Raw genomic sequence first — 26894 nt, 5'->3', positions numbered from 1 at the left:
GCCCGGAACGACTAACCTTCCCCACCGGACGGTCCCTGGGGGGGGGGGGGGGGTTGATGACGGGGGTCTGGATGATGACAGGGGGGGATAATGTATTTCTCACTCTAGGCTTATAGTCGAGTCAGTAACTTTTCCTGGGTTTTTGGGGTGAAATTAGGGGCCTCGGCTTATATTAGGGTCGGCTTATACTCGAGTATATACGGTATGTTCAGTAATGTAGTTTGTTACTGAATCTCCATTGTACCAGAATACAATGGAGTTAAGAAGAAAGAAGGGTGGAGGCACTTCAAGTTCCCTTATCATTTAAAGGCATTGCCCCAAAGTAGGGGACACAAATATGCACTTACCTACTGTAAGGACATAACTATAGCCATAGCAATTTCTATAGATTTTAGAGGTTGCAGGACCACATACAGGTGCAAGAATATTATTCTTTTTAGTAAGCTTTTAGCTATCTAGAACTACTTTGTCAGTTCTCTGAATTATGGGGCTATTATCCATACCATTATTATTGCTGCTTATTTATTTATGTATATCGTGCCAGTATATTTCACAGTGCTGTATAGAGCTTGTTTTAATTTAGATTGTCCCCATTGAAGCTCACAATCTAAATTCCAAATACATCTATCAGCATGTTTTGGAGTCATTAGATGGTGGCATTCCATCTCATTTTGCTACAGGTGACCATGCCTATGCATAAGCTCATGCCTATGGTCATTCTGCTGTGAGGACAACAGCCTTAGTGTTAGTGGAGATTGACACCGTCTCCCTTCTGAGCTCCAAGATGGGATGGAACCTGAATACAGTGCATTTGAATAAGCAGAGCAGAATCCTGGGATTAACAAACACAGGATTAACAAGGTCTGTTTTTGAACAAAAAATATATATACTCAGTCAGCCATACTGGTTTCATATATCACTTATTTAGCAAAAGACTACATTGGATAAATGGAAACCATGATCCCAGTATTTTGTCTGGCTTATTCAACTCTACTACAACAGCATACAGTGGGGCAAAAAAGTATTTAGTCAGCCACCAATTGTGCAAGTTTTCCCTGAGAGAGGCCTGTTATTTTCATCATAGGTATACCTCAACTATGAGAGACATAATGAGAAAAAAAAAATCCATAAAATCACATTGTCTGATTTTTAAAGAATTTATTTGCAAATTATGGTGGAAAATAAGTATTTGGTCAATAACAAAATTTCATCTCAATACTTTGTTATATACTCTTTGTTGGCAATGACAGAGGTCAAATGTTTTCTGTAAGTCTTCACAAGGTTTTCACACACTGTTGCTGGTATTTTGGCCCACTCCTCCATGCAGAGCAGTAATGTTTTGGGATTGTCACTGGGCAACACAGACTTTCAACTCCCTCCAAAAGTTTTCTATGGGGTTGATATCTAGAGACTGACTAAGCCACTCCAGGACCTTGAAATGCTTCTTATGTAGCAACTCCTTAGTTGTCCGGGCAGTGAGTTTGGCATCCTTGTCATGCTGAAAAACCCACCCACGTTTCATCTTTAATGCCCTTGCTGATGGAAGGAGGGCTTCACTTCTCACGATACATGGCCCCATTCATTCTTTCCTTTACACGGTCCAGTCGTCCTGGTCCCTTAGCAGAAAAACAGTCCCAAAGCATGATGTTTCCACCCCCATACTTCACAGTAGGTATGGTGTTCTTTGGATGCAACTCAGCATTCTTTCTCCTCCAAACACGACGATTTGAGTTTTTACAGAAAAGTTCTACTTTGGTTTCATCTGACCATATGACATTCTCCCAATACTCTTCTGGATCATCCAAATGCTCTCTAGCAAGCTTCAGATGGGCCCAAACATGTACTGGCTTAAGCAGAGGAACACGTCTGACACTTCATGATTTGAGTCCCTGGCGGCATAGTGTGTTACTGATGGTAGCCTTCGTTACTTTGGTCCCAGCTGCAGGTCATTCACTAGGTCCCCCCGTGTGGTTCTGGGATTTTTGCTCACTGTTCTTGTGATCATTTTGACACCACGGTGTGAGATCTTGCGTGGAGCCCCAGATCGAGGGAGATTATCAGTGGTCTTCCATTTTTTAATAATTGCTCTTGCAGTTGCTGCTTGTCTATTGCAGATTCATTCTTCCCAGCCTGGTGCAGGTCTACAATTTTGTTTCTGGTGTCCTTCGACAGCTCTTTGGTCTTGGCCATAGTGGAGTTTGGAGTACGACTGATTGAGGTTGTGGACAGGTGTCTTTTATACTGATAACAAGTTCAAACAGGTGCCATTAATACAGGTAATGAGTGGACGACAGAGGAGACTCTTAAAAAAGAAGTTACAGGTCTGTGAGAGCCAGAAATCTTGCTTGTTTGTAGGTGACAAAATACTTATTTTCCACCATAATTTGCAAATAAATTCTTTAAAAACCAGACAATGTGATTTAATGGATTTTTTGATAAAAATTACAGGCCTCTCTAATCTTTAAGTGGGAGAACTTGCACAATTGGTGGCTGACTGAATACTTTTTTGCCCCAGTGTATATAGCAGCTAAAATTAGACCCAGCTTGTAATGGGTACAGTTTTCACTCAAAGTTAAGATATAGTTAGTGATGAGATCAGATATAGTTAGTGTCAGATCTTTTATGCAGGTCTGGGGCAAGGCTTTTTGCCACCCTAGGTGAAAGGTCATTTTGCCACCCCTTGACCTCGCCCATTGGCTCCGCCCTTTGACACCCCCCCACCTTACTACTGGGGTGACACACTGTAACAAACGTTATTGTTATGTTATTACCTTACTACTGGGGTGACACCCTGTAACACACCCTCTGCTCATGAAATCACCTTATTACAGGAGTGACACCCTCTAACAACCCCCTACTCGTGTAATCTTCTTACTACTGGGGTGACACCCTGTAACAAACCTCCTCCTCATATAATCACTTTACTACTGGGGTGACACACTGTAATAAACCTCCTCCTCATATAATCACTTTACTACTGGGGTGACACACTCAAACAAACCCCTTCCTTATGTAATCTCCTTACTACTGGAATGACACACTGTAAAAAAAACTCTCCTCATGTTATCCCTTAGTACTGGCGAGGGGGGCGGCATGGCGGGGTTGTGCTGCATGGGCGGGTGCCTCTTGGTGGCTGCCTATTTTGCCTATAGGCAGAGCCGGCCCTGCTTTTATGCTGCCAGAACCATGAGCACAATGATACAAACACACCCTCCGATATTACCAGCAGTTATAATTTTCTCTAAAAAAGACTCTGAAGCCAGAAATGGGCAAAATTGCAAGGCAGCTGGCTCTTGGCCAGTTTCTCCCCATCCTGCTGCACTTGATGGAAAGGACATTCCTTATGTGTGTATTGGGGGAGATCTTTTCATCAAGCCCAGGGGAGGGGCCAATGAAGAGCCAGCCCCCTCAACTGTATGGCTTCTATCCAGGCTTACTTTAAACCTTTCTTTGGCATCCCTGTTAACTGAATTACATTTTCTACACTCCCTTCCAATTGATATACTAATCACTAAGTGCACGTTACATTTCCATGCTACTGCTCTGGAGTCCTAAAAGAAAGTGTGTTTGAGAGTGGGCAGTTGGCTGGAGACTCATGAAAAGATCACAGAGAGGGGGGGCATATATCTTCTGGAGTATAAACTAGCAAGAAAAGGAGGGCTCATTCTGATCTTTGCTATTGGCCACCTATGTGCTTATAAAACATTCTAAATTCCTTAATAGTATAATCTATATAACTGCCCAATAGCATCTACACCGGCCATTTGTCCCGCACCTCTAAAGCAGTTTTACTGTAAAATCTGCCCTTTTCTCCTGCAGCCTGCATCTGACATTAGTGCTTGTTATCAGGCTTGCCTCAGGTGTCGCTTCGCATTGTAAATGATCATTTCATCTTAAAATAATATCTTGAAGAAATGTAATATTTGCACCAGAATTCTGCCCGTGTCATTGTTTTATTGCTCTGATCTCTTCAGAAATACTTTTATGCTTTTTATAATATAAATCCCAGCAGCTATTGTCTCGTTTTGTGATAAAAGGTCACTTCTAACATAGGAAAGGAAACCTGAAGTCACTGTAAATCAAATGTACAGCGCATTTGTCAAAGACTACACATGTAGGAATACATTGCAAAGTGCATTCATTATCACTGTGCTACTGTGATAACTCCAGCATGGCTGTACATAAATCCTAGGACTGGAAAGCAACACAGAATGAGTATGAACATCCAAGATAAAAGAATATTCAAATAAAATAGAAAATAAGGTTTTCAGTGAACTTTAACACCACCATGTCATGCTTACAGGGTTCCAGGAAGCTGAGAAGTAGAGCCCTGCGCGGAACTGGTTTTCAATCCCGCTTCCGCCCGCTCCGATGACTTTTTTGCCAATCCCTCCTGCTCCCGATGAGGGTATGAGGGACACATGGGAGGGTATGAACAAACTGCAGAGCATTGCACCCTAAGGTCTGTAGAAGACACTAGAGTGCAATGCTCTGTCTGCAGTCTACTCTGCACATACCCCCCATGTGTATAGCAGTGCAGAGCAGGCTGCAGACACAGATGGAGGCCCTGGGAGCATTGCATTTTTACATACCGTAGGAGCCCGGGCGGCAACGGGGATAGCAGCAGCAAAAAATGAAGGTGGGGGACGGTGGAGGATCACTCTCACTGAAAAATCCTCCGGGGCAGGCAGGCTGAGCAGGGGTAGGAATGGCGCCTGCGCGGATGAAATGGTGGCAACTACTAGGAGGAGCAGCAGTCACTGACTGCCCGCCCCCCGCAGGTTTTGGGTTCCCCTGGGATCCCAATCCCAATGCAGGGTCCGATTGTGGAGTCCTTTCACTGAAAGCTTTCCCTGTACATATAGGGCTACACAGAAGAGGTGGTCAGTGGTCACTTACAACAGTGGTTTTACAGGGTTAAAGTGATAAAAATAACATTATAACTAAGCAGTACTATTTTGTTAGTAAAACATATACTAGAAATATATCATCTTGACTACCTGTTTAAAAATATACCATCTTCACCACCTTATTAGAAATATGCTATATTGACACCCTGTTAGAACTATACCATCTTGATCACCTTGTTATAAATATATCATCTTGACTACCTTATTAGAGATATAAATATAAATATAAATAAATATATCATCTTGACCACCTTGTTTCCTCTATATTCTTTACAAGCAACAGCGTAAAGGAGTACTCTGCCGGAAAACATCTTATACCCTATCCAAAGGATGGGGACCCCCGCCATCTCTGGGCCAGCGGCAGCGGCGTCTGTAACACGAAAGCTTTAATCTTCCTTGTCCGTGCCGCCAGGCTCCCTCTATTCATGTCTATGGGAGGGGGCGGGATGGCTAGCATGTAGCCGTCATGCCTCCTCCCAAAGAAATGAATGGAGGGGGCATGGCGGCTGTAGTCGCCAGTCATCCTGCACAGAGAGCAGTTTTCTCTGTGCACCAGATGACTGGCGTGCCGATTGTGGGGGTCCCCAGTAGCGAGACCCCCCATGATTTGACACCTTATCCCCTACCCTTTGGATAGAGGATAATATGTTTTCTGGTGGAGTACCCCTTTAAAGTGGTATTCCCACCCGGGAAAACTGAAAAGGTAGCAATCAAAAAGTTGCATGTTCCATAATATTATATCAATAAAAAAAAAGTTTCTCCACAAAAAAACAAGCCCTTACCCAGCTATATCCAGAAAATAATTTTAAAAAAATATGGGAATGTGGTGACACTTTCAGCACATTTTAAATCCATTTTTAATTAAAAAAATAACAGTTTCTATTGTGCCAAATTTGTTAAAGATGAGAAAAGCAGAGCTAATTTCTTTCAAGAACTGCTACCTGCCTGTCTCCAGGTTGGTTGTGGTTCTGCAGCTCAGTTCCATTGAAGTGAATGAAGCCAAGTTGTAATACCACACACAACCTGGGGACAGGTGTGGAGCTGTGTTTGAAAAAAAAAATTGCTCTGTTTTTCCGGGGGCCGGAAGAAGCGTTGATTGTAACGTGAAACCGCCGGCTGTTGCCCATTTTTTCTGAGCGCTGACCGCGGTTGTTGGTACTCCCACGTCACGGAGGAGGTCCGGAACCTGAGGCCAAGATACCCGTATTGTGCGGTGAGTGCAGGCTATGTTTCTTTTACTATTGTACTACTTATACTGATGCCGACTCTCTGTCCTAGCACCGCCGCAGGGTTTTGGAACGGAGACTCTCTTAGCTGATCCTTGATACACTACAGTGGATAAAGATACATGTAGCTAGTGCTGCTAGTTTCTGCATATCTTTAAGAAGTGTGAAGAGACTTTAAAGGTGTTATGCATTTTTATTTTATTTAAAGGGCCCCAAATGTATATAAAAAACTTGTTCTTACCTCCCTATTCTTGCCTCCCCCATTCTGCAGGCTTCTGTGTTTTGGTGTTCAGGAGTGGAATCAATCAGCAGCCTCTGCGGTCACGCTCTGTAATTCTGGCATCACCTCTCAGCAACTGGAGTCATAATGCCAGAAGTATGGACCATGGGCTCTGAGGCAACTCATTGGCTGGGGTGTTCACCCAAGGAGGACCCACCGGAGGCAGAATGGTGGATTGGCACAGGAACAGAGGGGTAGATAAGCAAGTTTTAAGATGGACAGCCCCTTAAAATCAGCTTTACACAGTTGCTTTATTCTTTTCATTCTCTTTCAATGCAGTGAAACAATACAAAAAAAAAACGAATGGATGCACATACCCTTGACTCAAATGAGAAGTCCTGGCAGAAGGACCAGATGGTCAGTCTCTTATACTCTTGCTGGTAAGACTTTTGAAGAGAATAAATATTGGGCTTTACTTAACTTGAAAGTGAATTTTTAGAATTGACTATATGTCAGCTTGACTAAGTTTCTTTCCTGGTGTGATTATTTACTGGTTGGTAGAGGGAAGTAACTAGGCAGACAACCAACACATATAGAGGGACATTTATCAATGTTTGCTTATATATTCTTTTTTTTTAGTAATTTTTTCCTTACTTTCTTTTTGCTTATGTGCGACGTATTTATCAACTGGTTTCAGCCTGTTGATAATTTTCTTTCACGTAAGCAATTTTTCCTTTTTTACTTTGGTAGTAGCTTTTTCTGCTCCATGTTTGAGCTGGAGTAAATTTAGTCAATTTTTAACGCTGTTGCGACTTTTTTTTGCGCAGTTGCGACTGTCGCAGTTAATAAATACCTGACTACTCGTAGTCCATTTTAAAATTATTACTACATAGTAAATTTTAGGAAAACTTGCTTTTCTCGCTTTCCAGTCAAAATGTCGCACGAAAAATCGTGTAGTCGCAGTTGCGACAATTTTGCGACAATTATAGTAAAGAAAACCTGACTAAACCCGTTGATAAATGTCCATCATAGTCTATTGGTTAGAGGCTAGAGCAATAACTAAGCGGGTCCGTGTGTGTATTAGTTCAGGTATCTATGTTACCTTTTGGTGCATATGTATTTTTCACTTTCATATAACTCCTTTTCTTAGCTTGCACTTTATGTGACATAGCCATGTAGTCAGTAGAACGCTTAAATGGGTCATCCAGGAATAGAAAAACAGAGCTGATTTCTTCCAAACAGTATCACGCCTGTCCTCAGGTTGTGTGCAGTATTAAAACTTGGCTCCATATCACACGCAACCTGAGGATAGGCATGGCACTGTTTTGGAAAGAAAACAGCTCTGTTTTTATCATCCTGGATAACCCCTTTAAAAGGGTACTACCGTGCTGACAACTTATCCCCTATCTAAAGGATAGGGGATAAGTTGCCTGATCGTGCAGGGTCCCGCCGCTGGGGACCCCCCGCGATCTTGCACGCAGCACCCCGCTCTCATCAGGCCCCGGAGCGAACATCCGCTCTGGGTCTGATGACGGGGCCGGTGATCGTGACATCACAGCTCTGCCCCCGTGCGACGTCACGCTCCCTGCCATAGACTTACATTGAGGGGCGGAGCGCGACGTCACATGGGGGCGGAGCTGTGACATCATGATACTCCGGCCCCGTGATCGGTAGTCATCAGACCCGGAGCGATGAGAGGCCTGATGAGAGCGGGGTGCTGCGTGCGAGATCGCGGGGGTCCCCAGTGGCGGGACCCCGCGCGATCAGGCAACTTATCCCCTATTCTTTAGATAGGGGATAAGTTGTCAGCATGGTAGTACCCCTTTAAGTCTAAGGCTGTGTAGCCTAGTGGTTAGAGAGTGTGCTTAGGGTGCCTCAGTATGTGAGTTCAAGTCTGCTTATATATTTCTATTTTTCCCTGTCATACATGTTACTTATATAGTACTGTGTTTATTAGAGAACTTCAGTAAGATGCTGTATAGCCTTGTGGGTCCACATTCAATTAAATGGGGTTATCCAGGAATGGAAAAACACAACCGTTTTTTCCAAAACAACACCACATCTGTCCTGTTGTATGTGGTATTGCAGCTCAGATCCATTAAAGTGAATAGAAGCAAGCTATAATATCACACACAACCTGATGACAGGTATGGTGCTGTTTTTGGAAGAAACTGGCTCTTTTTTAATATTCCTGGATAACCTCTTTACGTAATATAATAGACAGACCCCTATTTCTAATATTCAAGCACTCAATAGTGACAAGGTCTGTTGCCCAGGATTGGCGCCTAGCTAATGTGGTGTCAATATTTAAAAAGGGGTCAAAAGGTGAGTAACAGACCTGTTAGTTTAACCTCCGTTATATGTAAATTGTTTGAGGGTTTTCTAAGAGATGCTTTTTTGGAATATCTTGATAAAAATAAATGTATGACTCCATATCAGCATGGCTTTATGAGGGATCGGTCCTGTCAAAATAACCTGATCAGCTTTTATGAGGAGGTGAGCTCCAGACTGAGGGTAAATTGCTGGATGTTTTTTGGAAGATTTTTTACAACAACTTTAATACATTGCCACAGAAAATGTTGGTACTTAAAATGAGAATGCTTGGGCTGGGGGATAATGTGCGTAAGGCTAACCACTTGTTGTTTTTTTCTGGCAGTTTTTGGAGATCTGCCACTGCAGTTTTTGAGCCAGAAGTGGATCCATAAGGGAGGAGAAGTGTAAGTTCTTCCTTTATATGTTCTATTCCTTTTGAATATATTTCTGGCTTTGGCTCAAAAACTGCAGTGGCAGTATTCCAAAAACTGCCAGAAAAAAAACCAAGTGGAAACTTAGCCTAAGTGGGTGAGTAACTGGCTCAGTGATAGGAAGCAGAGGGTGGGTATTATTCGTACTTGTGGGGTACCACAGGGATCAATTTTTGGTTCTATTCTTTTTTTTTAATATTTATTAATGACCTTGTAGAGATTCTACATTAAAGGGAAAATCTGCGCAGTTGATACTATTCCTGGAAATGATAGAGCACGTACCATCTAAGAGGGGGTCCCAGCGTTGAAGCTCCCACAGTGAGATACTTATTCCCTATCCTGGACAACCCCTTTAATTTAAATGAACACTATGTAATAATTGAATTCTACTGTGGTAAAGGTATAGAGAAATTGAACATTTACAGTTTTTTTCCCCAGCATGGAGACACTTTGTGATCTGCTTATTGTCATAGGACCCTTCTAACAAGTAGAGGTTGTCTAAAGCAGAGAACCCCCTTAAGAGCTTTCTACAGGGGCTGATTATCAGCTAAAGGAACATTTTAAGAAAGGTTTGTAGCAATGTATTGCCCCCTCTAATCGGCCCAGCAAATAGCCCATGAAGAAGCAAATATTTTTGATCATTTGTTAGCAGGACTATTCCACATGAAGAAGTGGATGTGCTGCCCACAATAATGGAAATGAACAGCCACACCAAGGATCTCAGCTTAAGAACATTTGTTTTTCTCCTTCTGACAATTTACAGTATGTCCCCTATTTGTCCAGGTTGTTCATATATTCCCTTATTATGTAATTTGGTAGAAAATCACTCAGAAAGTACTCTTCTAGTCACTAGACTATTTTCTTTCGAATAGAAAACATCCAAATATCATTTTCTTTTCAATCAGTCCCCCACAAATTACTCTCGCCTTTCACTTTTAGCTTGCTGAGAGCTGTCAATTTGAAGCCATAGAGTGGATGTACATTCACCTTCAGTGCCCAAGATTATTAACCAAACCTTGTGGACACCTCCAAATACTTTCAAGATTTCAAGCATAATTTATACCTTCAAGTCTTGTAAAAGTTTTGTGTTTATGAAAGAACAGTCCTAAAATACACAGTCCTACTTGAGTTATACAAGGTCAGCTTTTGCTTTACCTCATATATTCAGCATTTAGTCAGAGATAACATTCAGTGAAATACAAGGCAACATGCTAATGCCTTGAAAAAATGGAAACCATTACCAAATAATACATTATTCTGTGGCAATAGTTTACATAGCGACACTATAATGTTTTTCATATTTTACCTGCACCAATTTCATGATGGGAGGTTACTATTCCAGAACCTAACAGCAAATTAACAGTGGACTAAAATAGAATTTAGACAAAGTGGCAACTCATTCATTCACATTTAAAGGGGTACTCCGCCCCTAGATATCTTATCACCTAGGATAGGAGATAAGATGTCTGATCACAGGGGCCCTGCCGCTGGGGACCCCCGCGATCTCCGTGCTGCACCCAACTTTCGTTTAGAGCATCGGGTTAAGCACCGGAGGCTCGTTACGTCAAGGCCATGCCCCCTCAATGCAAGTCTATGCATAGACTTGCATTGAGAGGGCGTGGTTGAGACGTCACGAGCAGGGCGTGACCGAGCCTCAGCCCCTCATCGCCACTCATCCGGCACAGATCGAAGTTCGCTCCATGCACCGGATGTCTGGGGTGCCACAGCCACAATCAGACATCTTATCCACTATCCTTTGAATAGGGGATAAGATGTCTAGGGACGGAGCACCCCTTTAACATCGTACCTTCTCACAAACCTGGTCCTTTTCTTTATCATTATTAGTGTATTCAATGGAACCAGCAAATGTAGACAAGAAATGAATACAGGCACTGTCCGCTTTATATTTTTCTCACATACTCTACTTCTTCTCAAAAGCAGAGAGGCACAATCCACTATGTAAATCCATATCCACAAGAGGAAGCTTCGGCAAGTAGGAACGAACGCCATTTTGTGGAGCTCAGCACACTGGAGCAGGATGAGGTGCATTGTGAGGCACAAAAAGGCCACTGTTCCTTCCTGCTCAATCTTGGACATGTACCCCTCGCCCCCCCCCCCCCCCCCAACAAATGCCTGTTTGTGTCTTCAGTAGTAAATGCTGCAGCTCGTTTTTCCTCTAATGGATATGTATGTATATATATATATATATATATATATATATATATATATTGGCTATTTCAACTCATTTGAATGGAGCTGAGCTACAATATTATATACAACCCTGTGAAAGACAGAATAAATTATCAATTTTTTTACCCTCACTGAAATGGACATAACTTAAATAGTACTGAATACGTATAAGGTACATGAGGGCACCTGCAGGGTATGGTTCTTTATTTAAAACATCTAAAAGAGCCCCCTAACATGTTGTCATTGCCCCATAGGCTTTGAAGATGTCACTCATGTGCTAAAACATGTAAGGGGGGGGGCTCTGTGAGATATTTTAAATAGTGATGAGAGGCTTATGCCATATTCGAATTTGCGATATTTCATGAATTTATATTCACAAAATTCACATATTCGATATATTCACTGTTATTTTTGCATGGGTGTATGCGCAAGCGCGTGTGCGCATACGGATAACTATCTACCTATCTATATTATCTATCTATCTCCTAATATTCTTTAGTGACGATATTCGCGAATATGAGGATATATGCGAATATTTGCATATTCGCGTAAATTCGCTCTCCAGTCTAATACAGTAAATAGTATAGGAGCCTTCTTTAGACCACAAGCTGGAAGCAGGGAGGGATGAGATCACTGTGATGTGTTCTGTGAGAAAAAAAATAACGAATATTCATAATTGCGAATATATAGTGCTATATTCGCCATATTCGCGAATATGCAAAATTCGCAATAAGTATTCTCAACGCTCAACACTAGTTTCAAATACAGCACCATACCCTGTGTTTTCTGATTGTACACTGCAGGTGCATTTAGCATACCTTATACGTATTCAGTACTCTTTTACAGCGGACATGATTTAACAGACAGTAGCAAGGTGGAGGTGCTGGGTTTTTAACCCTTTTTGTTTGGCTCTATTTAAATTATGCAATAAAAGTTCTGTTTTAATCCATTTCAGTGAGGGTTAAAAGTGGTTCATTTACTCTGTCTTTAATAGGGTTACATATGATATTAACTCGAGTTACATCCACCTCTCATTTGGGTCCATTTGTTTATGTTGGAGCTACAATATCAGGCTTAGCTCATGGACAAGAGTGGTGATCTTTCTGGGTAAATACGGTAGCAGACTCTTTTTTCCTATTTTAATGACAATTAATTATTATTCCTAATCTATTATAATAGATTATTGGATAATTAAAAGCAAATTGTTTTCTCTTCCTCTTTGTCTCCAAATATAAAACAGTTATACTTTGATCAATGTGGTATAGTACAAGGGGACTGGTGAACAAAGCATTAAGAGTATTTTTATCTTTCCCACATATAACATTTCCCAGTCTGCTTAGAAAGATTGTTGGCACACAATAGATGAGACAGCTGTATTACAATTTGCTGGCTATTCCTACGTGGTCACTTTCCATTCTGGTTTATTTTGCACAGTGTTTATTTTTAGAGAAGAACAAAACCAACTGTTGTAAGGATTATGCTGGTGTTGGCCAGTTCTAATCCTAGCAGTGGCCACAATAGTAAGCTCCTTAGCTGAACACATGCCATCTAAACATTGAAGCACAAATCAGTTTGTAAGTGAGATGGGATGCCATGAAGAGTGAGGCAAGCTGTGCCGTAGCAGATTGAGCATATTTATTACAGTTAACGCAACAGGACATGGCGAAGAGCCCATTGGTACATTCATTTTTCAATCCTCTTGGACACTAACTTTTGGCACATCAGATAAAAGCTAATTCTGTATGGCCCATGGCATTCAACTATCAGTTCAGAACATATACATATCATTTCTATTCTTACTGTACAATACTAGTAATACAAATCATATGTCTAAACATTGCAACAATTGCAGTAAGCAAGGATGATTACATATACTGCACTGTTTTTTTTTTAGCAGGGTTTATTCTAAACATATTGCTAGAACGTAAAGCATGTGTAACTTAAAGGGGCATTCCGGCTTTAGACATTTTATCCCCTATCCAAAGGAGGGGGGGCGCATTACTCCAGACTCAGAAACAGGAAGTTTTTGGGACTGGAGACATGGCGTAATGCCACGCCCTCGTGACGTCATGCCCCGTTCCTTCATGTCTATGGGAGGGGGCGTAATGGCATGAAGACATGAAGGGAGGGGGCATGACATGATGTCATGAGGGGGGGCGTGGCATTACGTCACGTCTCCAGTCCCGAAAATTTCCGGTTTCCGAGCCTGGATATGCAGCTCTGCATATATTGCACGTGCTACAGGGAGATCACGTGGGGTCCCAGCGGCAGGTCCCCCATGATCAGACATCTTATCCCCTATACTTTGGATAGGGGATAAAATGTATAAAGCCGGAATACCCCTTTAACCTCTGTGGTTGTACCATTACAGGAAAGTCAATGTAATCACTTAAAAGTCAAGGATTCAGAAATGTCCTATATATATATATATATATATATATATATATATATATATACATGGCTGTGATTGTAGCAATTTTTATGTCACACTTTGCTTGAGAGACACTGCCTTTTAATAGTAATGGTTTATGGCTTATTTAATTATACATAGAGAAATGTATTTTATCATTTACCATCCAGTGTATAGACATCTTAGCTAAAATGTGATAAAATCTAATCATCAGAGCAAACAAATGCACCTTCTACCGGTTTCTATTCTCTTTACAATGTATTGACAAGTTCCTCTAAATTGTATTAAGTAGTTTTGCCTTTAAACATAAAGGCCAAGGCATCAGGGGTTAATTGGCTAGGCATCATAATTAAGCCTTGGATAGGCACCTGGATGGGATCAAACAAGAATAAGACATGACAACAAAAGGTCATCTTATAGGTCAAGCTTACGAATCGTGGCTTGTACAATCCTTTTCCAGGCTTAAATTACCTGGGCTCCAGCTGTGTTGGGGTATAACTAAACACTTTAACCTAATTTGCATAATAACAAAAAGTCTTATATATATTGAAGAGGACTATTAAAGAACATCTGCAGCGTTACAAACACTTATCCCCTATCCTCAAGATAGGGGAAAAGTGTTTGATCGCGGGGGGTCCGAACGCTGGGGCCCCCGGCGATCTCCTGTACGGGGCTGCGGCTCTCCCGTGCAGGGGGCGTGCCAGCCGCAGCATGATGTTGCTGCCGGCATGCCTCCTCCATACATATCTATGGGAGAGGCGGAGAGGCAGCATTCGTGCCTCCCCGCATCCCCCATAGAACTGTATGGGGACGGGGAGGAGACATGAGCGCTTATGGCGGCACCCCGTTAGGGAGATCGGGGGGGGGGGGGTCCCAGCGGTCGGGCCCCTGCGATCAAACACTTATCCCCTATCCTGTGGATAGGGGATAAGTGTAATGCCGCTGCAGTTGTCCTTTAAAATGAAAGATTTGTCTGGAATTCTGCTGACTAGCCCTATTTAGAAATACCCCTGTTTTCCTGCTGACAGTCCCAAATTAAAGTTTCGCACACAACTTTGTGGAAGTCCTACATTTATATTCCCCATTTCTCTTGAGTAAATTTCTGGCTTTGGCTAAAAGAAAACCCAATGAAAAGCTAAAAATGATGTGTTAAACCCCCCTTGGTGAGTCATACTCTGTCCTTTCACTATGTTCTATAAATCCCTGGTAGTAGGTTTTCTTTATTTTCAGCTATGAGTGTTTTGCCCTTTGTATATCATTTGCTTAAACTAGAATATCCTACTGAAAGTACTGAGTTAGTCTATTTGATCATTGGAAATGTCACCTGTAAGTGAACTCTTTCAAGTTCTCCACGATCTACGGGTGGTCCAGAATCTCCCATAGAGGCCAAAAGAAGCTGCAGGTCAGCCAGCAAGGCATGAGTCCTCTTTAGATCTCTCCGAAGTCGCTTTTCAACATCAAAATCCCGATGTCCTATCTGAAGAGCAAATGATCTCATTATTTTTCATCTATTACAATGACTGTTTATTGCAAGTACCAAAAGGTTGTATAATCATAGTAAAAATATCATTTTTATGAAACCACTTTACAAATTATATGTATATATATATATATATATATATATATATATATACATAAACAAAAGCCTTATTACTTACATGTCTGTGCAAATATTCTGCTGCTTTCCCACTAACCTAGGATTTATTAAAGGAGAAGTATCATGTAGGACAGGGGGGATAAGGATTGCATAGGGGAAAAGAGTCTGATTGTGAGGGGTCCAACCGCTGGTACCCCCGTCATCTGAACGGTGCCCCGACTCTCTGCATGGGACCTTAATTTATCTCTATAATAGAGCTGGAGATACAAGAGTACAGCACTTGTGTATCTCCGACTCTCCCATAGAGATGAATGGTGGGTGTGAGCCGATCCTCGCTCCATACTGTCACGCCCTCTCCAATAGACTTGCATTGAGTGGGCAAGATGTGACATGATGAGGGGCGGGGCTATGACATCACAAGCTCCCGGCTCCAGCGTTCGGAACAGTTTTGAGTACCCCTTTAAACAACATTCCTATGTATGTATGTATGCTCAAGAAATGTCTCTGACAACTGACCAGTACATATTGACAAATTCATAGTGAGAAATGTTATCATTATCCATATTTAGATGGATATTTGTATGTACTTGTTCTTATTTGTCTGAATCATATTGTAAGCATTCAATACTTGTTATATGAAAGCACATTAAGTGACCACGCACATTCCACTGGGTGGAGATTGTTGCGATGATTGTCTTCCTTACATTTATGAGCCTGTCCCAAAGAAAAATGGGGTTACTCAACACCAAATGCTGTCCTGTGAGCTAAATGTTGGGCCTACTGCTCCATAGTGCAATTTATTATACTGTGTGGTATTCTTGTATTATGTGGTGTTGAATTATGTACTGCTTAAGGGAATGCTGCAGAGTAACCAAGTGACCCTGACACCCAAACGGGAGCACCCCAACATTGGCATGTAGTGTAGGGGGGAGAGGAGCTGTTTAGTTAAGTGTGACAAGAGAGAGTGAGTGAAGTCTCGGAGTTAAAGAGCGGAACATTGAGGAGACCTGAATAGTAGTGTTGGGCGCGAATATTCGCATTTCAAATTTTTCAAATTTTTATCGCGAATATCGCAAATTCACGAATTCGGGAATATCGTGAATATATTCGCAATATATTTGAAATTACGAATATTCGCACATGTGAATATTCGCATATTCCTTCTTTTCACTTGTGGGCCAACTAAAATGATGCAAATACACTTGTCAGAGGTTATCAACAACATCCCTAGCAACCAATAGTAATGTTGCCCACCCTCTCACTGTTTTCTTCCTCGAATACGCGAATATTCGCATCTGCGGATATAATGAATACGCAAAATTCACAAATATAGGACGAATATTCGTCTATATATTTGCAAAATAACGCAAATTCAAATATGGGCAATGCCGCTCATCACTACTGCACAGTCTGTAGCCATGCCAATCTCAGGAAAACCCCAGCGCACATGTGAAGGTCAAAGCCTGGCGGTAAGCACAGAGTCCTTGGGGAGAAAAATTGTCTACAGTCAGTCAATAAGCACAAAGTCTCTAAATACAGCATGAGCTGCCATAATCAATAATCTGTAGTTTCACCAATAAACAAATCTCAGCAAGGTGACAGGCTCCCCGGGTTATACTCTGCACGTCCCTCTGCACTAAAGTCTGTACTGTCACAGATTCACTAATTCATGCAACAGTAAAGGTAGTTATCTGTAACCAGGCAACAGTGTCATCCTTGTCCTTGCGCTTGGCCCAGTAGAAGCTATCTCATCCTCGGACCGTGAAAGTTAACTGTTCCCTGGCATCAAAAAAAGTTAATTCCACCTTCCTTTCGCCACAATAATAAAATAAACTATCCTAAAGGCTGTGGGAGATTAGCTGCGTAAAACCATTCCAATAATGGCAAACTAGCAGTCAGAGACAGGGACATGGAAATAACATTTAAACAGGGCTTCCCCTATTTATATTTTTTTAGTTACAAAACAAATAGTGCCTTTAATCTCATAACACAAAAATAAATCCTGCTTGTCCAGAACTAACTATACTGATATCATCCTTGTTTATACAGGTGGCTTCCTACCAGCCACCCAACACAACATTGAACAAATGTGTTACTCACACAGGTCACAATATCCCTTTTTGAGGCTGCAAATCTCTAGATTAAAACTCTCATCAGTGGTGCAGGTTCCTCACAGACTCACTTGCACACTGACTTTTACATAGTTTTAAGGCCCAGGGACTAGCTGTCTTCACCACCTGTTCTGATCTGGGTTAGTCTGAAAACCTTAACTGGCCCAGTAGGGGATGAAAGGCCCCACTATGAAACCTATCTTTCATACCATTAAAGGAGTAGTGCAGTGAAACATAACTTATCCCTTATCCAAAGGATAGGCGATAAGTTAAAGATCGTAGGGGGTCTAACCGCTGTGACCCCCCTGTGATCTCCAGAACAGGGCCCCAGCAGTCTGCCGGAAGCAGCCACTCCGACCCCGGCAGGGAGGCATGGCCCACACGCCCACTCCATGTATCTCTATGGGATAGATGGAGGCGGTGTGTGGGCCGCTGCTGCGTGCAGGGTTTGGCATGCCCCCTTCCAGCAGACTGCCGGAGATCGCAGGGGGTCCCAGCGGTCAGACCTCCCGTCATCTATAGCTTATCTATTATCCTTTGGATAGGGGAGAAGTTATGTTTCACTACTCCCTAAAGTCCTTAGCAAGCTAGGCCTTGCCAGAGATTTTAACTATTTTCTGGATTTCCAATATCTCACCCAGCTTTCTATGGATGAGATGTTTCTTTCCTGAAACTTGATATCTACATAGGATGGATACTTTGGGGAAATACAGCTATGCTAACAACCATTCCTGTCACTGTCTATAGAATTTTGGATAGGAAAGGGATCATTTCTTTTATCTAACACACTGAGGAATGTTATAACAACTTTTTGTTAACCTATCAGCTCACTGTAGCAGATGATGTAACCTTCACGCAGTGTATTATGTAGTGTACTCACTGGTGCACATCATGTCTATATTTACCTCTTGTTTTCCTGATAAATTTTACAATAACAATTACATTCTGTACAATATCTTGGGACCAGATGCAAAACACTCTATAATAGCATCTTCTGCGTCCACTGAACTCACGGCGCACCCATTACAATCTTAGTGTGAAATTGAATTTCTTTCTTTATGTTTCCCTTGTTGCTCGAAATCTGCTTGATAAATCATACTGGCAATCTATTTCACTTTGCACAGAGATAAATGGTGTGTTTTTTAAAATAAAGTTGCAGTACCAGTGCCAATGGTCCTTTAGTGTATTACTGCCAAGGGAATGTGGCTGGACTTGAGAGATTCCATTATAATAAAGCTATCTGTTCTGACGTTACTATGAAATTCCATTCCTAACATCACAAAATGTTACTCCAGCTCAGCAAAGATAAACAGATCTGAATAGCAGAATAGTAACAAAGCCCAGTCTGGAAATTACTGTGTTAGGATTTTTAATTCAATGCCCTGGACATTTACAGTTTATGCATACAGTGGAACATGGTTATATAATGACCATTTAAAGGGTTTTTCTGGGACTTAAACCTCAAGATAGGCTATCAATATTTAATTATAAATAATATAAAGTAAATAATGGGGCCACAGCATTGTCCTCTTTATTGTTTAGCCAGGCAAAGTGCGATACATAAAGTTATAGCTCTAGTACTGCAGTTCAGTCCCATTGACAATGTAAGCAGAGCTCTTGAGTAAAATGCAGTTGTTGCAGTTGAATAATACTATTGAATACAAGCAGTACAGACCTACAGTGCAGTCCTTAAAGGGGTACTACCGTGCTGACAACTTATCCCCTATCTAAAGGATAGGGGATAAGTTGCCTGATCGTGCGGGGTACCGCCGCTGGGGACCCCCACGATCTCGCACGCAGCACCCCGCTCTCATGATGACTGTCGATCACGGGGCCGGAGTATAGTGACGTCATGGCTTCGCCCCATGTGACATCACGCTCCGCCCCCTCAATGTAAGTCTATGGCAGGGGGCGAGACAGCTGTGATGTCACATGGGGACGGAGCTTGGACGTCACGATCACCGACCCCGTCATCAGACCCGGAGAAGATGTTCGCTCCGGAGCCTGATGAGAGCGGGGTGCTGCGTGCGAGATCGCGGCGGTCCCCAGCGGCGGGACCCTGCGCGATCAGGCAACTTATACCCTATCCTTTAGATAGGGGATAAGTTGTCAGCACGGTAGTACCCCTTTAAATTTGGGGCAGGGATACTAGTTAAGCTATGCCAAGGTAACTAAAGTCTGCATAGATGTGCTGCTAGGGGTCTCTGTAAGGCTATGCCTGCTACAGCCTGCCCACATGATAACTGAAGGAGTGTACCAGCCACCTTCAGGGGAACCTTCTATGGGTTACAGTGGTCTCTATGCCACTACCTTTCATAGATCCCAAACTTCCTCAGCAGAACAGCCTGATTCCTAACAGGGTAGTTACATTTCCAATGGGTACCATCTCCACACAGGAATTTCAGCATCACTTGACATTTTACAAATGATAACTCAACATGGTTTCTAATACTCAGGATTCGAGGGTAGTCTTAACTAGCTGTTTCTGTGCCTTACCATTCTACTTACTCTGAAAGTCTCTATTTGAGGATAGGTGTAACAGTCATTGCACATGGCACATGTCATCTACTTATAGCCTGGCATAGTTGCCACCTGTTGTGGTTGCACTGGATCAACAAACATTGCATTTGGCAATTTTTATTCTAGCATAACCACAATGGAGGGCATACCCCATGGCCAAAGTACATAAAAGTGGAAAAGTCACACAAAAAGTGCTCAAGAATGGAGGCTATTGCAAGCTCAGTCTTAAAAGATGCAAGTAACATAGAGGAAAAAAGTGGACTGACTAACACACCTTCAATGCAGGGACTAGCACATGCATGTGAGATTCCATGGTTGATGACGGTTCAAACATAAAGCTGAATGTGACGGTGGTGCAGGGAAATTGTAGACCAAAAATGCAGATAAAGAAGAAAATGAAATCCAGCAACTCAAGAGGCTGGAAGAAGTGCATCTGAACGATACCTACCGGTTTGTAGCCTCTGAGCTTCCCGCACCATCCCGGCTATCCATGGCGGCTTCACTACGGTGATTTAGGACTTTATGGTGAGTTGCTGGATTTAATTTTCTTCTTTATCAGCATTTTCAGTCTTAAAAGAATACACACAACAGAGAAATAGCATACCGACACTCACCCCTTAGAGGCCTTGTGATGCCCACCAGGAGCTCCCTGTGAAGTCACCTGGATAAGCAAGGAGAACCAGCCTTCCCATCCAAAGTGTTTCCATATAAGTAATGACACTTTGCTTCCATATGTTACTTTTAAAAAAGTACTTGTCACAACAATTTGAAGGCAGGGTATGTTTAAACTGGCCGGGCATTCTCTCATCTCAAGACTTGGCCTGGCATGACTCGAGAGTCGAAATGCTGCCAGACTTTCAATGGAACTCTGGGCATTTTGACTCCTAATCGCGTCATGTCGGACCAAGTCTTGAGCTGCGAGAATACCTGGCCAGTTTACACATATCCTGCCGCTTGATCATTGTGAAAGGTACTCTATAACTACTTCTATGGTACCTGCATAATACACATAATACTTGCCTCTTCCACAATGTACCTTTTCTATCATTGCTGGGGGTTTTGTCATGAATATACAATTTGCACATCATATCATCACTCTCCTATGTTAAAGTGGCAGTATATTACAAAACATGGAAGTATATTACATAGAGCGGCTGGGTTCTGATAAATATTAATCCTAATGTCATGCTCAACACGTGTATCTGAGTAATTGAATTTAATGATGAGGACAATTAATAAAATCAGTATGTCTGTGCACATGAGACATTATTATAGGTGAGCTATGAAACCCATCTCTCGGCAGAAGAAAACATGCGCCTCTCCCCAGCTTATAGTCATTGGTTCCCCCGGCTGGTGTCTCGGCTTTGATGTGATAATAATTAATCTACAGTACTCGCTGGCCTTTTATCCTCCCAGATTTAATTGCGGAAAATGTATGACTTGCACACTGTTTCATGAAAGATGCTTCATACATGAGTGAGAGCATGGCCGTGCCTTTAATCTGGGATGTTTTTAAGTTTGATGCCTATGTTACAGGCATATTAAGCAGTGCAGCTCTACGCTAGGGAAAAAAAGAAAACTACATCCATTCAGAAGCAGTCAAGAGCAGGAAGAGAGTCTGTTCTAAAATAGAAATATGGTAGAAAGAGGTAGAAAGAAGGATGGTTTAAGTATAGATGATAGAGGATATCTTATCCTGCCAGTACACGGGCACCATGAAGTTATTTTTATACATAGTAAAAAGGGGCACAAGCATATAAAAATTGCCTTTATGTATTTAGCTAATGCACATGTAAGCTGGTATATTTATTTAATGTATGTGCTAGACTTTATAGCATACTTACAGAAACGTAAAATATTGTAAAAATGTAAGCCAATATGAGATATATAGAAGACTGATGATAGGAAAAGTTCCTATGGTATATCTACAATGCATTCAGAAAGGTTCAGATCCCTTAACTTTTTGATAAAATAACTATTATTTTTTTCACCCATCGTTCTGCATTCAATACACACTAATGAGAATGTGAAAATAGAATTTTAGAAGTGTTTGTTAATTTATTAAACATGAAAAATTAAAATTTCTCATGGACATAAGTATTCACACCTTTGCTATGACACTTGAAATTTTGTTCTGGGGGCCTTCCATTTCCCTTGATCATCTTTGAGATATCTCTACACCTTGATTGGAATCGCCTGTGGTAAATTCAGGTGACTGGATATGATTTGGAAAGACACACCCCTGTCTATATAAGGTCTTACAGCTGACAACGTATATCAGAGCAAAAAAACAAGTCATGAGGGGGAAATAACTGCCTGAAGAGATGAGAGACAGGATTGTGTAGAGCCACAGATCTCAGGAAACGTATAAAAAAATTATAATCTGCTGAAAGTTTCTAAGGGTAAAGTGGCCTCCATAAACCTTAAATGGAAGACATTTGGAACAACCAGGGACTGGCTGTCCAACCAAATTAAGTAATTGGGGGAGAAGGGCCTTAGTAACAGAGATAACCAAGAACCCAATGGTCACTGTAGCTTTGCTCCAAAGATCCTGTGTGCAGATGAGAGAAACTTTCAGGTCTGCCATTACTCCAGCACTCCATAATTGGTGCTCTGTGGCAGAGAGACAAGCAAGCAAGAGTAAAGGGTCTGAATACTTATGTCAATGTAATATTTAAAATGTTCCTTATTATAATAAATTAGCAAAGATTAGTAACATTCTGCTTTCACTTCATTATGGGATATTGAATGCAGAATGAAGGGGGAAAGTGTGATATTTTTATTATTATTTATATATATATTTTATGCAACATAGCAAAATGTAAAAAAAAAAAAAGTGAAGGGTCTGCAAACAGAAAGTAAGCCATGGCCAGGGCGCTGTTTAGGAAATATGGGGGAGATTTATCAAAACCTGTCCAGAGGAAAAGTTGCTCATAGCAACCAATCAGAGCGCTTCTTTCATTTTTCAGAGGCCTTTAAAAAATCAAAGCAGTGATTTGATTGGATGCTATGGGCAACTCAGCAACTTTTCCTCTGAACAGGTTTTGATAAATCTACCCCTATGTCTCCATGGTGGCATATGAAGTGGCATCACAAGGGACAAGGGACAAGCAAGACACCCCAAAATGTGAAGAAACCCTTGCCCCTGTTGCGGCTGCTACTCCAAAGTCCTATAATCTGTCTCACAGCCAAGCTTCGTCCACAGACAGAATCTCTGTTATGTTTTCATCACTGTCATGGCTTCCTCCCCTATCTCAACAATTATCTATTGGGGAACCTATTTCATGCAGACAACAGTATTCACCCGCTCCCCCTGCGGCTTAATTCACACATGGCCAAGTTTTCGGTGCAGGATACCGTGTTATCTTGTTGACTCTAGGGCAGAGGTCTCAAACTGGTGGCCCCCCAGAAGTTGCAAAACTTCAACTCCCAGCATTCCCGACAGCGGTTAGATGCAGCAAATGGCTGTCTGGGCATGCCCAGGCATGCAGGGAGTTGAAGTGTTGCAACATCTGGAGGGCCACCAGTTTGAGACCCCTGCTCTAGGGCCTTTAAGCAACTAATGGGGTCCCCAGGTGGCCATACCTAGTAGCCATTACTTTGCCAAAAACACCATCCACTCTGCACAATCATGTGGGAGAGAGGGGGAGACACTCGATGCAGTTGTCTGTGTGCAGACCAGTGCATGCCACAGTGCATACGTGGAGTAGTAGCTATGGCCAGGGCCAATGCATGCATTTTATGGCCCACTGAGTCAACATCTTGCAAAACAAGACTCCACTGCAAGGAAATAGTAGTGACACCACGTTTGTGCTGGTCTAGTTCAACTTCTGACACCTGCTGGCTATCCTCTTCCTCATCATCTCAGTCCTATTCCACAGACATCTTCCAGTCACCCAAAGGGCAGAGCTTACCTTACCAGGCACTGCCACCCTATATCTGGTAAGCCTGGGCGAAAAAAGCCACACAGTGGAGGAGTTGCTGCTCTGTCTGCAGAAGGAAGTTTCACACTGGCTCTGTGTTCCTAATCTGAGATTAGGAAACGTGGTGGCCAGTAATGGCGCAAACATCATGGCTGTAACACACAAACCCTGTATGGCACATGTGCTAAATCTTGTTATCAAACGTTTCCCATTTATATTTAGCTTTTCTTGTCATTTTTTTTCCTTGCGTGTTTGAGTGTCTACTGGTTCAAAAAGGGGACTAGCGTCTCCTCAACTGGTAAATACATAAGTCATTTCAACCTGATTGAGAAGTCAGTGTAAGTGGGAAACATCAATAGAATAGATATTTAAATGTTTCTCTATTTTTGTTGTACAGAATAGATATTTAGGTCATTAATGCTTCACAATTACAGAGATTGAGGCATTAATAACCTATATATCTTTTTTTATCGTTTTATATATAGATGCAAATCAAAAAATGTTGCAGTATCTTGTAATCCCTTTTTTTTTGGACTAACAGAATTTTGTAGAGACACTGCATCTGCACATCACTGGACTAATACTCAAATTTACTACTGATATATATATATATATATATATATATATATATATATATATATTAGGTGATATACCAATCCAGGGGTCATGAGTGATTTATTCTAGGAGGTGGTGAATGCTCCATAGTAATATCTCCCTTATTTAAAGTTCATCCTTCATTTTTCCCCCGTTTTTTTTTTTTTTTGCTTTTCTGAACTTTATTGGAAAATAAGAACTAATTAAAGGAAAACTGTCAGATATTTTCTCCCGCACTATCCACTGTACTGATGGATAGTGCGAGAGACGCTGATTAAAACGAGCCCTACCTTGCCCAGATCCGCCCGGCCGTTTGCCCGCTATTGTACATTTATTCTATGTGTATATCTTGCTGTAACGGCACGGGCGGGGCTTCTGCACTGATGTCAGCGCCGCTTATGAATATTCATCCCCCTCTCCCTCCAGTTCTCCCTCTCTTCTCCGCTCCTAACTGGAGGGAGGGGGAATGAATATTCATAAGCGGCGCTGACGTCAGTGCCAGTTAACCTGCAGAAGCCCCGCCCGTGCCAGTTACAGCAAGATATACACGTAGAATAAAACTACAATTGTGGGCGAAAGGCCGGGCGGATCCGGGCAAGGTAGGGCTCGTTTTAATCAGCGTCTCCTGCACTATCCATCAGTACTGTGGATAGTGTGGAAGAAAATATCTGACAGTTTTCCTTCAAAGGGGTACTCCGTCCATAAGACATTTTATCCCCTATCCATAGGATAGCGGATAAGATATCTGATCGCGGGGGTCCCGCCGCTGGGGACCCCCGCAATCTCTCATGCAGACACCCACCTGTGGCAGCTGCACAGAGCGATGTTCGCTCCGCATCTGAAGCGTCACTACTACGGGGCCAGAGTTTCGTGACATCACGCCCGTCCACCTCAGTGCAAGTCTATGAGAAGAGGCGTTATGGCATTCACGCCCCTTCCCATAGACTTGCATTGAAAGGGCGGGGCATGACAGCATGAAACTCCGTCCCCGTAGTCGTGATAGACTTGCATTGAGGTCCCATAGACTTGCACTGAGGGGGCGGGGCGTGACATCATGAAACTCCGGCCCCATAGTAGATGTGACCTCCCATACAGTTAAGAGTGGCTGCTCCACTCTTATGACCACACAAGCATGAAGTCATTTTTTCTCCCTGTAGGAACTAGGCCTAAAAAGGTACTGTAGTTTACAATTGTCATGTAGCAGAATATATGCAGAGCACGTATAGGGGGAGAGTTATCTAAACCTGTGGAGAGGAAAGCTGCCCAGTTGTCCATAGCAACCAATCAGATTGCTTTTTTTCCAGAGGCCTTGTTAAAAATGAAGAAGCAATCTGATTGGTTGCTATAGATAACTGGTCATTTTAGAAGATGACATGAGCCTCACATCCAATATCATATTTCTATTTTATTCTCTCTTCTACATCTAATGTCCTACCTGTTCACACAGGGTTCCAATGAGTCCCTCTAAGTCCTGCTTTTCATGAAGCACCATCTGTTTTTCTTCATATTCTTGTTCCAACTGCATTTCAAACTGCCGAAGCTAAAAATAAAAATAAATAAAAAAGCACAGACAGTAACTAAATATGTTGTAACTCTTTTGCCGACCAAACTTACATGGGATGGTAGAAAGTGAGTATGAATATAATAATTTCTCATTTAGCACACCCATTTGCAATTCTGAAATGTATCATTATCTAGGACACCATTACAGTACAAAGGGTTTGTGGCGGTATTTTTGTCAATTTTTGCTTTCGCTTACAGTCATATTATGTTTGTAAACAACAGGAAAATGTTTAGGAATTTTTAGAGGGGGGGGGGGATCAGATATATGCAAGTTGGCCTTTAAAAAGAAGAACTTTCATATGTGCAATAAATAATTTAAAAAAAGCACTATTATGTTTTAAATATGCAAAAATAATTTTTTTATATTTAATCTCATTGTGGCAGTAATGCTACATTGTGCCTTATCTAGCTTATTGACATACCCGTCTTTGACATGACTGTCGAATATCCTCTAATTCCTCTTCTTTATCTTCTAGTTCTTTCAACTGCATTTGTTTCATCCTTTCAATTTCCATTTCAAAACGGACACGCATCTGTTTCAAAAAATGTGAATCGTGTTACGTGTGTTGCAAGGGCATTCCGTATGCACTGAGATTCCACATTCTTAATTCTCAATATGTGTTTGACAGCTAGTTTCTGCTTAGATGTACAAGCCTAATAATAATCTTATTGAAACACTTTGTTTACAGCTGATGAGAACAACAATAGGATAATAGAGTTGAGTGAGCCGAACCAGTAGAACCCGGTCTCGCTCGAAACTTTGGCTTAAATGAGGTAAGGCAAACATTCGAACTTTGCCAGGCTTGCTTCACAGGAGAGTGGTAATGGCAATATTGTAAAGGATAAGGAACACGTGGTGTTTTGGTACCATTTTAGTATAGGATGA

General features: G+C 41.9%; 1 protein-coding gene across 1 annotated transcript in view; it reads right to left on the bottom strand.

Moving 5' to 3' along the window:
• Positions 1 to 26894, bottom strand: part of MYO18B (myosin XVIIIB) — a 602318-nt gene that overhangs the window by 214849 nt on the left and 360575 nt on the right. Inside the window, exons 34-36 of the mRNA XM_056518071.1 lie at positions 26431 to 26541; positions 25881 to 25985; positions 15025 to 15177 (exon numbers count right to left, since the gene is read on the bottom strand). Coding sequence (XP_056374046.1) covers positions 15025 to 15177; positions 25881 to 25985; positions 26431 to 26541 — 369 coding nt within the window. The remainder of the gene's footprint in view (positions 1 to 15024; positions 15178 to 25880; positions 25986 to 26430; positions 26542 to 26894) is intronic.

This window comes from Hyla sarda, chromosome 1 (genome assembly GCF_029499605.1).
Source record: "Hyla sarda isolate aHylSar1 chromosome 1, aHylSar1.hap1, whole genome shotgun sequence".
NCBI lineage: Eukaryota > Metazoa > Chordata > Amphibia > Anura > Hylidae > Hyla > Hyla sarda.
This window is presented reverse-complemented; position numbering and strand designations above follow the sequence as displayed.